Source organism: Rana temporaria, chromosome 1 (assembly GCF_905171775.1).
Source record: "Rana temporaria chromosome 1, aRanTem1.1, whole genome shotgun sequence".
Lineage (NCBI taxonomy): Eukaryota > Metazoa > Chordata > Amphibia > Anura > Ranidae > Rana > Rana temporaria.
Window position 1 is genome coordinate 452,376,530 of NC_053489.1, and position 13,505 is coordinate 452,390,034.

General features: G+C 37.5%; 1 protein-coding gene across 1 annotated transcript; it reads right to left on the reverse strand.

Moving 5' to 3' along the window:
- Positions 1 to 522: 522 nt before the first annotated feature.
- Positions 523 to 13,040, reverse strand: AREG (amphiregulin). Its single transcript, XM_040327739.1, has 6 exons — positions 12,847 to 13,040; positions 8,436 to 8,636; positions 3,906 to 4,116; positions 2,974 to 3,132; positions 1,134 to 1,232; positions 523 to 630 (listed from the first exon to the last, which is right to left on the reverse strand). The coding sequence occupies exons 1-5, from the start codon at positions 12,896 to 12,898 to the stop codon at positions 1,142 to 1,144; spliced, it is 714 nt and encodes a 237-aa protein (XP_040183673.1). The 5' UTR covers positions 12,899 to 13,040; the 3' UTR covers positions 523 to 630; positions 1,134 to 1,141.
- Between the last annotated feature and the right edge of the window lie 465 nt (positions 13,041 to 13,505).

The window sequence follows — 13,505 nt, forward strand, 5'->3', positions numbered from 1 at the left end:
TGAGCTGTTGAGAAGAGCTGACAGTTCTGTGTAGGGAAACTGTTTCTTTTTTGTCATTGGAACATGCCTCCTATGGCAGTGCCCAGCTTTTCATGACTTTTGTTTGACAAAAGCTTGCTTACTGGCCCTAAAAATAGGCAGAATTTAATAACTAGATTCCCCCTCAATGAATTTCAATGAACTTCGAGTAATATCTCAGAACTGTTCGCAGACTGAACCCAGGCAGATACGTTGATCCTAAGGGATGGTCAGGTGTTCATCATATCTTCCGGTAAACATTTTTGTTTTAAACAATGATAGGGAAGCCCAAACAAACTAGTATAAATTCACATAAATAATAAATCTTTTTCTTCTCAATGTAAAACTCCAAGAATGAACTTCATGCTAATTAAATTATACCTGATAACTACACCACAAAACATAAGGAACTTTTATATAAAAAACGTTTAATGTAGTAATAATAATAACAATAATAATAATAATAATAATAATAATAACAATAATTATAAGTATTCACATACAACAAAACATTAAAAATATTAAATAAAAATAAATTATGGCAATAAAAAAATATATTATTTTCAGGGTCACATTGCATGGCAGTGCTTCGTCTAGAATTCAGAGCGCAACCTAAAAACAAGAAAAAAATAACATGTTATTTATAATTCTTGGACCTGTTTTCCAGTGAAACAGAAGAACATGAACATGTATAATTGTTTTTCAAATTACTGTATCTGAGTTGTCAGTCAAGTTTTTTTTTGGGGGGGGGGGGGATTTATGCTAGTAACATGAACGTGATAGATAAATTGAATGATTCTTACATTAAACCATAGAATGTATGTCTTAATTTTGGAGTATATTTATCACGGATCTAAAAAAATTGTTTTTTCTTTTTATTCTGCATGGGGTTTTCCACTTTTCTTTTAACAAAGTAGAAACCTCCATCACTGAGGAAGTCCTACATGGAGAAATAGATAATTTTTCCCCTGCTTGGGGTGAATGGGGTGAAGAGGAACATAACGCTTTAAAGCTTTTCACTCTGCCAACATATTTCATTGACTGTAAGGGGCAAATGAAACTATGACCAAGGACAATGATATACAGTATTAAAAGTTTCATATTAAAATACTCACCATTTCCTTCAAACCTCAATTTCATCACTTCCATTTTCTTGTCCTAATTTCTTTTTTTCCTCTGCTTCATATTGAAAGGATGAATATTTCCTTCGTGTGCTAAAAAGAACAATATCCAAATTAATACAAGTCATAAACATGAAAACCACAGCATTTTACACACTCATTTCATTTCACTCAAAAACATGAAGCTTTGATTTTACATAAGATATTTTGCATGAGATGAAAAATATTGTTAGAATTTTTTTTATTGCTCTCAGTGCCTTCTTGTCTTGGTGACAAAAGGTCTCTCCATTTTCTGTCCCAGACAAAGAGAATCATCCTAACTGGATCACAGATAAAAATAAAATGCTTACGGTATATAAATTAAAATCTGATCTAAATGTTGAGAAATTAAAACCTGATCTAACTACAATCCATCCAAAATGGAAAATGTACTGTCTGGAGATAAGCTTTGAATGAATGTTTATTAGGATTTATGAAGACTTTAGACCTGATTTATTAAAATGTAAGGCATAATATGCAATGATAAGTTAATTGTACCCTACGTTCCACTTTAATAAATCAGGCCTTAAAACTGTAAGACCACTTTAACATAAGTAATGGCACGTACACACGATAATTTTTTCGGCATGAAAAAAACAATGTTTTTCGGCATGTAGAAAAAACAAAGTTTTTCCAACTTCATCATTAAAACGACGTTGCCCACACACCATCGTTTTTAAAAAATGCTCTAGCAAAGCGCGGTGACGTACAACACGTACGACGGCACTCTAAAGGGGAAGTTCAATGCGGATGACGCCACCCTTGGGTGACGATTCGCGCTTTTCTGTCTGTTACAGCGTGATGAATGTGCTTACTCCATTACGAATGGTAGTTTTACCAGAATGAGCGCTCCCGTCTCATAACTTGCTTCTGAGCATGCACGGGTTTTTAACATCATTTTAGCCCACACGCGATCATTTTTTACAACCCGAAAAACGTCATAGTTTAAAACGTTGTTAAAAAATGCAGCATGTTCGAATTTATTTTTGGTCGTTTTTCAGAAGCCGAAAAATGATGTGAAGCCCACACACCATCATTTTAAATGGCATTTTTTAAAAACAGCGCTTTTTTCATGCCGAAAAATGATCGTGTGTATGCGGCATAACTTCTATTCTGTCCAAGCAGGGAATCTTGGACTGAACCCCTGCTGTTGCATCTGTGTCCCTTCTGATTCTGCTCTATCTTACAATGAAGGAAAAGAGACCCAAATTATCCCTATTTGTGGCCGGATGCAAGTGATTGTACATCCACCTATATCTGCCCACATCAGGTCAGTAAAACTGGACCTGGACATAAACTTATTGTGTTCGGCTTGACGAACCCGAACAGACTGAATGTGAGTGGATATAGGCAGACACAAGTCAGCTTACATTCGGCCACCCACAGGGATACATTTGAGTTAATTTTTGATCTGTGTAATCATGGGTCAAAAGCAAACTATTGGAACACCTGTGTGAAAAGAGCCTTATCTTTTACCCATGCCTGGTTTGGCACTCCTATCCAGATACATGGGCCTAGAAGGGTAGTGCTTAAAAAAGGAAGTGATTTTTCCTAATCTGGTCACATTTTGGGTGGGCTTTTGACACATCATTGCCTCTTACTTTCCTTGATTTTTTTTATATTTGATTACATCTCCTTTAATTGTTGTGCCTGTCCATTCTTTTCAAAACTGTCTTTCACTAAATCTACAGACAGGGTTTAAATGTCATGTCCCTTTTTTTACTGTAAAATATTTAAAGTTACACATAGTTTTATTTCCCCAAAGAAACAATGAAAATGGGTGTGTGATACTTACTGTACAACAATGATGATGATGATGGCAGTGATGCTGAGAGTTGATAGTAAGACAGCGATGACTGCTAATACTGTTGTTGTGGTTATGTCGCTTAGTTTTTCTTTTGCAGATGTCATAGACTGTTCGCTGCAGCGCTCGCCAAAGAAGTTTTGCTGGCATCTAAGGAAAGATAAAAACTTTAATGTTAACACTCTATACATACTCTATACAGCACTAAAAATATGCTTGCCATACAAAAGTTAAGGTTATTGTGGACATAAGAAAAGACTAACACGGCACTGCCTAAAATAGAATTTCACAAAGGCAGAGCGCAGTTCCAAAGGTTTGTCATCCATGGAATGCAGTGTGATCTCATCTCTGCATTACATTCTAGGAAAAGCAGAGTGTATTCATTAACTGCTTTCACATTCATTTTTTCATAAGCAGCTATTCACGTACAGAGAGTGTGAGGCTTAACTATAAAGGATAGCCCTTTTGCTCACAAAAGGAGTGCTGTTATTATAGGTACGACTAATAGGCTGAATCAGTAAAGCATTAAAAAAAGAACTCATGACTTCTAAAGTATGGCTTACTCTTTACACTGATACTAAATTCATTCGAATAGCTCTTCCTTAGATCATCTTCATGATCAGGAGTTGATTCACTGGTTTTTACATCTCTCAAGGACTGTAGGTAAAATCTCCACACCTTGAGTTTGTGGACATGCACACTGGCAATTACAAAGATTCATTTATTGACCTACAGTGTTTTAAATTATGAAGACTGCAAGAGAATGAGTTTGACCATCTCAGAACACCACTGAAGCAGCAGAAAAAGTAAAATAGTATGGCAGGTGGCGCAGAAAAAATGAACTATAGTGTAGAGTGTTGTGTAAGAGACATAAGGATCCAGGAGTTGACTCAAAACATAAAACGCAATGTTACAAAACTCACTTGCATGAGACTTCTGGAATCTTTTCCAGGAATCTACATTCGCCATGTATGCAAAAGTTTTTATGTGTGGTTAGACAGGGATTCTGCTTCTTCTTCTTATTTCCCTTTTTTGATCCCTTTTTCTTCTTCTTTTCTCCATTTTTCTTTTCACTTTTTTTGTTGGTCGTAACTGTCGATGCATCTGAATTTTCTGGCTTGATTACTGGTTGCACTGGTAAGTGAAAAAAAAAAAATCAGTTAGCATTTTTAGTATTTATAAGGCAGTAGTAGACCCAAAGGTTTTAACAGTATTTTAAGCATGGTTGCTTTATTAAAATGAATTAGGTCTTTATTAAACATAATTAAATAAGGAGCCCTCATATGGTAAGTTTGGACAGCTAAAGTCTTAATAGACATATACATACAGGCCTATTTCAAAACTCTTATGAACTGGGTGTTCTGTGTAAATGTACATTACATACAGGGTCAGAAGCATTTATCATAGACCAGATTTTTCATCCTAAGCATGCATACTTCAGTTGTTTCAGAATGTTAACTAGTCATCAATAATCCTTAATGTCCTAACCTTCAATTGCCATCTGATATCTATAAGGGAAACCCAAATTCAGACATTGTCTTTGGAAAATACTAGGACTGGGTAATGCTAGCTCAAAGGCTTCAAAACTTTATGAGCCACTAGCTTGGAACAAATGCTAGCGTCAGTGTAAATTGAGTTTGGATATAGCAGACTTTGTTTCTCTCAGCATGCCTTTCCTTTAAGTTCTTTCTTTACTAAAAGCTGTATATTAGTTGTAGACCTAAATGTGTTTTATACTGACATAAATAACATAGGCTTTTGTATTTTGAGACAATACACAAAAAAATCCAGTCAATTCAAACTAATTGAAAATGTCCCAGTCAATTTAAATAATTTACTTTACAAAATAATGATTTGCCGGCTTTCCCAATTTGTGTCAGAATACTTTATGTAACTAAGAGATCTGCAGCATCAGTTATTAATTGCCCATAGGAATTTATGTAATTGTATCATTATATTTTTCATCCTACGCAATACGATAATGATTAATATAAGCTGGGCTTTTACCAAACTACATACCTTCCGGTATCTCTCTACATACCTAGCTCTCACAAATGCCACTATGAACATACATAGCTTCTAACCTGACCCCTTCCCCCCCAAGCTAGTAGTCTTTATTTGAATTCCTCTCAATCGGAAGTGCCCTTTTTTCTGACTAAAAAACTATGTACACATAAGCCCCGGAGGCAGGGTTGGGAGGAGGTCATATCACTGGGAGATTGTGCTAGACACGTTTCATTAACATGTGTTGAGTCACTAAGGTGAGGCTTTAAACACTCAGCTATTTCCCTTCATCCACATTCAAACACAGTAATCTTATATGTTCACAATGGTTTACTATATCACTATGATCCCCCGCAGTATAATCTTATTCAGGACATTTGATGGACGCTCATAAATTAGGATTTACGGGGCTAGCCGCTGCTGGTTTGGTGTTATTAAATGGATAACTCCAACCCAATAGGCAAATATGGCTAAAATGCAGGAATAGTAAAAGCTTTGCTTGCACAAAATTTTGCTGACCAACATTGCATTCTTCTTGTGTCATTTTGATTATTCTGCTGGGTATACATGTATAGATTATTTTCGTTCAACCTGCGGGTGAAACATTCTAACAGATTCCCCCATGCTATACAGTGTGGATGGAGGAATCTACTGCTGTGGCTATTGTATTTTGACAGGTGCAACCATTGTGTGGTTATGAATAAGGACTTCAATGCTGAAACGTGTCTGCGTTTGTGCACTATGGCTTTTCAATAAAATTAAGATTTTTTAGGAGCAACAACCAGAGTGCAGGTAATCTTTCCTGCAGCCATTGTGTGTCCAACTTAAATACTCTATGAGGTTGATTTACAAACACTGGAATAGTACAAAATCTGGTGAAGCTCTGCATAGAAACCAGATCAGCTTCCAGGTTTCATTGTCAAAGCTTTATTGAACATGTTGAAGTTAGAAGCTGATTGGCTACCATGCACAGCTGCACTAGATTCCAGTTTTAGTAAATCAACTACGATATATCTCTCATATTTCAGAACACGTACTCATAGTTCCTGATTTCAACTTTCAACAGTTTTGTGGTAATGCAGTATACAACAGGCAATAACCCTAGAATCCTAGGCACCTCCTAGGACCCAACAATTATCAGATAGTGTTATTCTGGAATGTGATAACTGGTACAGTTTGTAAATGGACTTCAAAGCATACTAGATACCACTTGGACTCTTTATTAAAAGTGATGCATGCTAGAAATCAGGTATATAATTAATTTCAGAGAATTGTACAGTCCCTAAAAATGTGTTTTAAAGGGCTTCTTCACTTCTTAAACATTCAGCTCCAAAAAGGTGGCATTGACTATATACTTAGCAAATCTGTGTTGATATGATGTGCCTAAAGCAACAGATAAGCATATAAAAGACACCCTATTATGCGATTATCCCAAAGAGTGACTCTCCCTCTTTAGATCTGAGCTTTCTCGCTGCTATTTATTACTCCTATTTTCTTAGTTATATACACACAAATATATATAGCTTTTATAAAATGTAGAAAGTATTGCAGCGGTTGCTTCAGCTATAGCAGTTTAAATCCACATAAAAAAATAAAAAAAAATGTTAGACACATGGCATCCCAGATGCAGACGAGAAGCTACTGAGTAAGTGTTCCATTATATGATTCACTCCTGGCAGTGCCACAAACCTCTGCAATGTGTTCTGGGCCCACACAGCTCCAGATCATTAAATGATGGATAGCAGACTTTCTGATACAGTGTAATAATAAAAGTAAGATACTAAATATTATTACTGCAGAGTTCTTGGTTTGTAGACATATTTTGCGTAGGCAGAAGTAAGTGTCATCGACTTTTTCAAACTATTGAGTTATTCCTGTATCTCATCAATTGCTTGTGTCTACATATGCTTGACTTTTATAAAAAAAATATGTTTGCTTGAATAGAAATTTTGTTAATTAATAACAATTGGGCCAAAAAAGAGAGACACATAGCAGTTGCCATTGCTGCACTTTCCTTGCTGTCATGCTGATTCTCTGGCATCGGCACCGAAAATCATTGATGCAGAATAGGCATATAGATAAAACCACTGTTTATTTTACAATCAAAACGTAAAAAGTATTAAATATAGTAATGCAGTATCAACCAAGGAGCTAGAATTTTTAAACAGGTCAGCAATGGCAGTTCCCATATTTCCCTCATGACTGGTGCACTTTAGACTTTTTTATGCATTTGAGTGTTAGGTATAACCTCTGCAGGGAATGAAAATTATGTTGTTTGGGGGAACCAATCAAATTAGAGTTCCTATTTTGTGGCTTGAAATGGAAGAGTAAAAGGTGAATTTGGACTTGATCAACCAAAACTGGAGAGTGCAAAATCTGATGCATCTGCGCATGGTAGTCAATCAGCTTCTAATTTCAGCTTGTTCAGTTAACCTTTGATGAATAATGGAAGTTGATTGGTTGCTATGCAGAGAAGATTTTGCACTGTCTTGTTTTAGTAAATTACCCCAATATCTTTTTGCACTCTGATTCTTAAGCTATTAAAGCAGAACTAAAGTATCCATACTTACCTGTCCAACAGTCCTGTGTTGGTACTATCATCTTCTTCTTCTGATGCCGCATACACATGATCATTTTTCAGCATTAAAAAAAACAATGTTTTCAGCATGTAGAAAAAACAACGTTTTTCCAACTTCATCATTAAAACGACGTTGCCCACACACCATTGTTTTTTAGAAAATGCTCTAGCAAAGCGCGGTGATGTACAACACGTACAACGACACTATAAAGGGGAAGTTCCATGCAGATGACGCCACCCTTTGGGCTGCTTTAGCTGATTCCGTGCTCGAAAAAAAAATGTTGTCGTTTTTTCAGAACCCGAAAAATGATGTGAAGCCCACACACAATCATTTTAAATGAAATTTTTTTAAAACAACGTTTTTTTCATGCCGAAAAATTATCCTGTGTACACCGCATTAGTGCTGGTCTTTGGGCCACTTTATTGGCCGTCAAGGAATGACTTCACTCCTGTGCAGGAAACCGTCATCCTGGCATTCAGAGACTGGCTAGGCACTGTAAGCTAATCTGCGCATGCAGTGCATGTCTCTTCTGCAATAAAAGCCTGCCTGCTCTCAGGTTTTTACAGCAGGACTTCAGTTGTGCTTTAAAGAAAAGATCTGCGTGTCTAGTGAGAGCCAAGCTAAAAATGACATAATGCATACCATTTCTTAGTTTATTGCTCTTACTCCCCAGCTTTTAACAAGTTCATACAGGTTTTACCTGCCTTATACGTATGGGATTTAAACTCCTTTTTAGAGCTTTCTTTTACTACTACCTAAAATGTTACTCAGCTTGAAACTGCAAAGAAGTTCTATAAAACCCAACATAAAGCTTATTACAGCATATAGAACTTAGCAGTGTAAAACCTGAAGATATATCTACCCACTTACCAAGTATAGAATCATCGTCTATGAAGAAGCTTTTGACTGGGAAGTGTTCGTCGTTATCTTCATCATCACTCTCCTCTTCTTGGTCCAGGTCGTAAAATTCCTTAACACCATCAGAGAGGCCATCTCCTTCTCCAGGCACTGTCACACTTGCATTAGGCTCACTAGTTGTTAATACAACACAGTGCACTTTGCTTCTGTTTGCTGTAGATTGAAAAAAAAAATTACTTTTATGAGAAAGCCATTCTTTTTATTCATTGGTAGTGTATTTTTTCTCCTAAATACGATTAAGCTGTAAAGTAAAATCCAGAACTGCCACAGTTCATAAAATGATTTGGAAAAATAAGCTAACATTTTGGTGCCAAATGCTCTAGATTAATATCAATGATATCTATCATATATATTCATTTCATTTTTTTTATTACACTAATCCAGCCTTTCTTAACCTTTTCAGCACAGAGGAACCTTTGAAATAACTTTCTGGTCTCAGGGAACCCCTGCTAAAAATTTCTATTTCTACAATTCATAGCATATTAGTGTGATGGTCAGTGGGAAGAATGCTCCTTACACTTGTGGACATTGGGAAGAATTACAGGCATAACCCACTTTTAAGTACACAATGAGGTTTATTTACTAAAGCTGGAAAGCGTAAAATCAGACTCACTTCTGCAAACGAAACCAATGAGCTTCCAGGTTTTATTACCAGGCTTAATTGAACAAGCTGGGGTTAAAAGCTCATTGGTTTCTATGCAGAAATGATCCTGATTTTGCGCGTTCCAGCATTAGTAAATCAACCCCATTGTGTACTTAAAAGTGGGGTATGCCTGTACCTCCTTACATATAGCTAAAAAGATCAATGGTGTCCTTGGGAACTTAATTGAAAGGCAGAAATTGCTCATCACTCAAGGAACCCCTAGCAACCCCTGGAGGAACCCTAGGGGTAGATGGAACCCTGGTTGAGAAACCTTGCACTAATCTATAATGTGGCTCTTTACAGAGTACATAACCACATCAGTTCCTGCCCCCTCGAAGGAGCTTGCAATCTATTATACCTAACTTGCGTACACTGGTGCCATTTTGGGTTCCAACCAATTAACCAATCAGTATGTTTTTGATTTATTAAAGGAAGCCAGGGCACCTAGAAGAAACCCATACAAACACAGGAATAAAGTGCAAACTCTTAATTGAGTGATTCAATTAATTGAACTTTAGGGTAAAAGTAAACTGAGAAGTAGGCTCTATACAGTAAGTCTCCCCTGAGATAAAGGCTTTTCCCCACATGCTGCAGATGTACAGTTCAGTGTACAGTCTTGGCACTGTTCTATGCCAGGACAAAGTAGCTCCTGTGCACATGTACAAGAGTTACAACATCCAGGCCTGGCCATTCAAGAGGCTGAAGACACCAAATCCGGAAGAAGACTGGATGAAGATGGAAGTGCCGGCTGTGGAGAGGACTATAGACATCGCAGCGCTGGACGGGACCACTTTACTGTGTAGGTTTGCCATAATGTGCAAATATGCCATGCATTCATGTAAATTATAGCAAATAGCTCCTAGGGGTCCAAAACTGGGCATTTGTGTGTGGTGGTTTGCTCCCACTTTAAGTGCTTGTAGTTTAACATAAGGCCTCGTACACACGACCGAGAAACTCGATGGGCGAAACACAACGTTTTGCGCGTCGAGTTCCTTGTGAAGCCGTCGAGAAACTCGACAAGCCAATTTTCTCCATTCCCGTCAAGGAAATAGAGAACATGCTTTCTTTTTGGCTCGTCGAGTTTCTCTACAGTTTCCTCGTCGCAAATGTACACACGACAGGTTTCCTCGGCAAAAAAAATATCTCCCAGCAAGTTTCTTGCTGGTTTTTGCCGAGAAACTCGGTTGTGTGTATGAGGCCTGAGTATAATTTCTTGTATGTAACATCATCCTAAGCGTAAAGACACATTTTTAGGTTCCAACACAAAACTATTTTGGGTATGCATTACATCTCTGAATCTTTTAGAGGCACTTAAAAAAAAATACACAACATTTTTTTACTCTTAGTAATATGGCACAAAGAGCAAAATGTTAGCGCACACTGCTGTAATCCAAGGAATCCAATCACATTTCCGTTGTCTGAATTTAGCTGACATAAATATAAATTCTAATTGCTTCAACTTTTCCTTGCTGAACAATACGACCAAAGAGAATAGAAGAGAATAGTAAAACCAAAGTGCAAAGTACAACAATCCATGGCAACCAAACAGTCATCTCTAATCTCAGCTGAATACAGCAATCTGAACTCCTATAGCTATAACTTCACTTTATAAATGATTCCTTGTAGAATAATCAAACTTAGTGAGCTAGTTGAGACACTAAAAAGATACCTACAGGGGTCTTGAAAAAAGGGTCGTACAGTGTCTGGAGCTTTCAGAAAAAAAGCTTTCCTGGGATCCACAGCGCCCATTGACAACAGTTAGAAGATGCAGCTGTATGTGATTATGCAAAAGTTGCCTTCGGGGGTCCTTTATCTTATATTTATAAAAATTACACAACAAAAATGATCCCTTCATTGGCCTTTGATCTTATATTTAAACATTACACACTAATAGAGATCCCGTCTGTGATCCTTGGTCTTTTATTTATAAACATGACACACTAAACAGTTGTCCTATTTCCTTGCCAGTGTACTGAGGGTGGGGGTCTGGTTCATTCATAAACTTGCTGATGAATCCTCCATCCACTGACATGCCTTCCTCCTTACATATTCCTAACATGCTCAGACATGCTGCAAGTTTCAGCTTATCCCAGTACATTATCTCTGCCTACGTCCTCAGCTACGTAAACGTGTCCTTTTTAGTATTGTCATTAATTTGCTTGAAATTGTCTGCAATTGATTGCTTTGCACGTTTCACATTAACATTCAGGGGGCCTAGCGCATGCAGGACATCAAACTGCACAGAGATAAGCAGTCTAATGTGATCGATCTCCCACAGTTATAAAACGCAGCAATATATTTCTGCAGCAGCAAATATTACTAATTAATCTGCGGCGTAGACTTAAATGAGAGGAAGAGATTTTTGCTTATTCAAGAGATTGTTGGGTACAGTACATCTTTGAGCAGGATTATTCTGATGACACTTTAAGGGGTTGATTTACTAAAACAGAAGCACTCCGAATCTGGTGCAGCTGCGGTAGCCAATCAGCTTCTAGGCTTTAAGCTTTGGCAATAAAACCTGGAAGCTGATTGGCTTCTATGCAGAGATGCACCAGATTTTAGTGAATAACCAAGTCTTTTGACAGTTGCTGAATGATATACCTCTAAAGCATGGGTCTTCAAACTACGGCCCTCCAGTTGTTCAGGAACTACAATTCCCATCATGCCTAGTCATGTCTGTGAATGTCAGAGGTTTACAATGCCTCATGGGATGTGTAGTTCCGCAACAGCTGGAGGGCCGTAGTTTGAGGATCCCTGCTCTAAAGCATGGGTGCTCAACCTGTGGCCCTCCAGCTGTTGTGGATCTATAAATCCCATCATGCTCCTGTCTGTGGGAGTCATTCTTGTAACTGTCAGCAGCTTGCAATGCCTCATGGGACTTGTAGTTCCGCAACAGCTGGAGGGCCACAGGTTGAGCACTCATGCTATAAAGTATTCATGACATTAATCTGATAAGACGTTAAGGCTCACCATACACGTTAAAACCCGACTATACAATCTACTTTAGATCTACCAACACAGATCTACCTAAATGTAAAAGGAGGACCTACCTAAAATATCCAATCCAATCAATTTGTATGCAATCAGAATGGCCTTTGCGTTACATATTTATTGATACATCTAAAAGAGATTGTACAATCAGATTGTTATGTGCGTGGTGAGTTTAGGTGCCCAATGACAAGAGATAACAGTCACTTTTCTCAATGGCATGTCTATAATGTATCGGTAGATGTCCAGGGAAGCTGCATGGGGCACACAGAGGTATTCAGACGACTTTACTATTCATTTTCCCCAATAAACCAAGGTTGGGGGGTAGCTTTACATAGCTAAATATAAACATTCCCACTCTCTCGTGTCTTTGGGCACCTTTATCACTCATCAATTTCTCAACAGTTTGCTGTACTACCATAAACTACAAAAAAATAAGTTTTTAGAACCTTTGGAAATGCAAAATCGCCTTTGCAACCCAAGTTGTTTAAACATGAAATAATTAATCTGCGATGATGTATCAATAATGCTGCTAGACCACTAGCTAGTATAGAAAAACAATTAACAATGACAAAAAAAATGAAATTATCAAAAGCATCCTATCGCTGTCCAGTTTCCATTACTAGCAGAAATAAAAATTAGAAATAAAATAAAAAATTAAAGTTAGTGGAATACCAGCAAGTAGAAGCAAGAACAAGGTATACAAGCTGTTATTATACAAAGTGCACCTACCTATGGAGAGCAGTAAAGTGGTCCACACTAGGAACAGTGACAGGGAAGGCATTGCTGAGCAGTGAATTCTTCTGGAATGAGGCACGTTGTGTGGATAGCTGAGCTCCTGCTTTAGGACAGAGTGGAATGCCTTGTGTCAGAGCGAGCTTTGCAATGTTCTGGCAGCTCCAGTTAAGCTCAGAATGAAGTGTAGCACACTATGGGATTTATTATGTAGAAAGGGAAGGGTGGTGTGTCATGGGAGGAGGAGGACTCAGCTTCGTCATAGGAAACAGGTAGGAAGATGACACAGGCAACTGCACTTTTATGTCTGTGACTTTTTTTTTTTTTAAAGTTATGCCTGTAAATGAAAAATTTGTATGCTTAAAAATCTTGCTGTATTATAAATTTAGTAAGCTTATAAAGGGCATCACTTCACTTTCCTGCTTTTTGTAATAGATAACATTGTACAGTATTTTTTCAAGCAGCTAATCTTAAGGCTTCATTTCATTGGACACTTTTGGACGTTTTTACAGCCACTTTTCTGAGCGTTTTTTGCAGCTTAAAGGGGTGGTTCCCCCTAAAACAAATTTCTAACAATACATTCAGACGACTGCTTACACTGCGGGTAGGCTGGCTTTTTTTTTTCGTACATACCTCGATCATATCGCATATCGCCG

Excerpts from the sequence above, each read along its gene's own strand:
- AREG (XM_040327739.1), bottom strand. The coding sequence starts at position 12,898 with ATGCCTTCCCTGTCACTGTTCCTAGTGTGGACCACTTTACTGCTCTCC. Across the intron at positions 3,133-3,905 it reads ATTCCAGAAGTCTCATGCAA|ATGCCAGCAAAACTTCTTTG; the intron begins GTGAGTTTTGTA and ends ATCTTTCCTTAG. Across the intron at positions 1,233-2,973 it reads ATCATCATCATTGTTGTACA|CACACGAAGGAAATATTCAT; the intron begins GTAAGTATCACA and ends TGTTCTTTTTAG.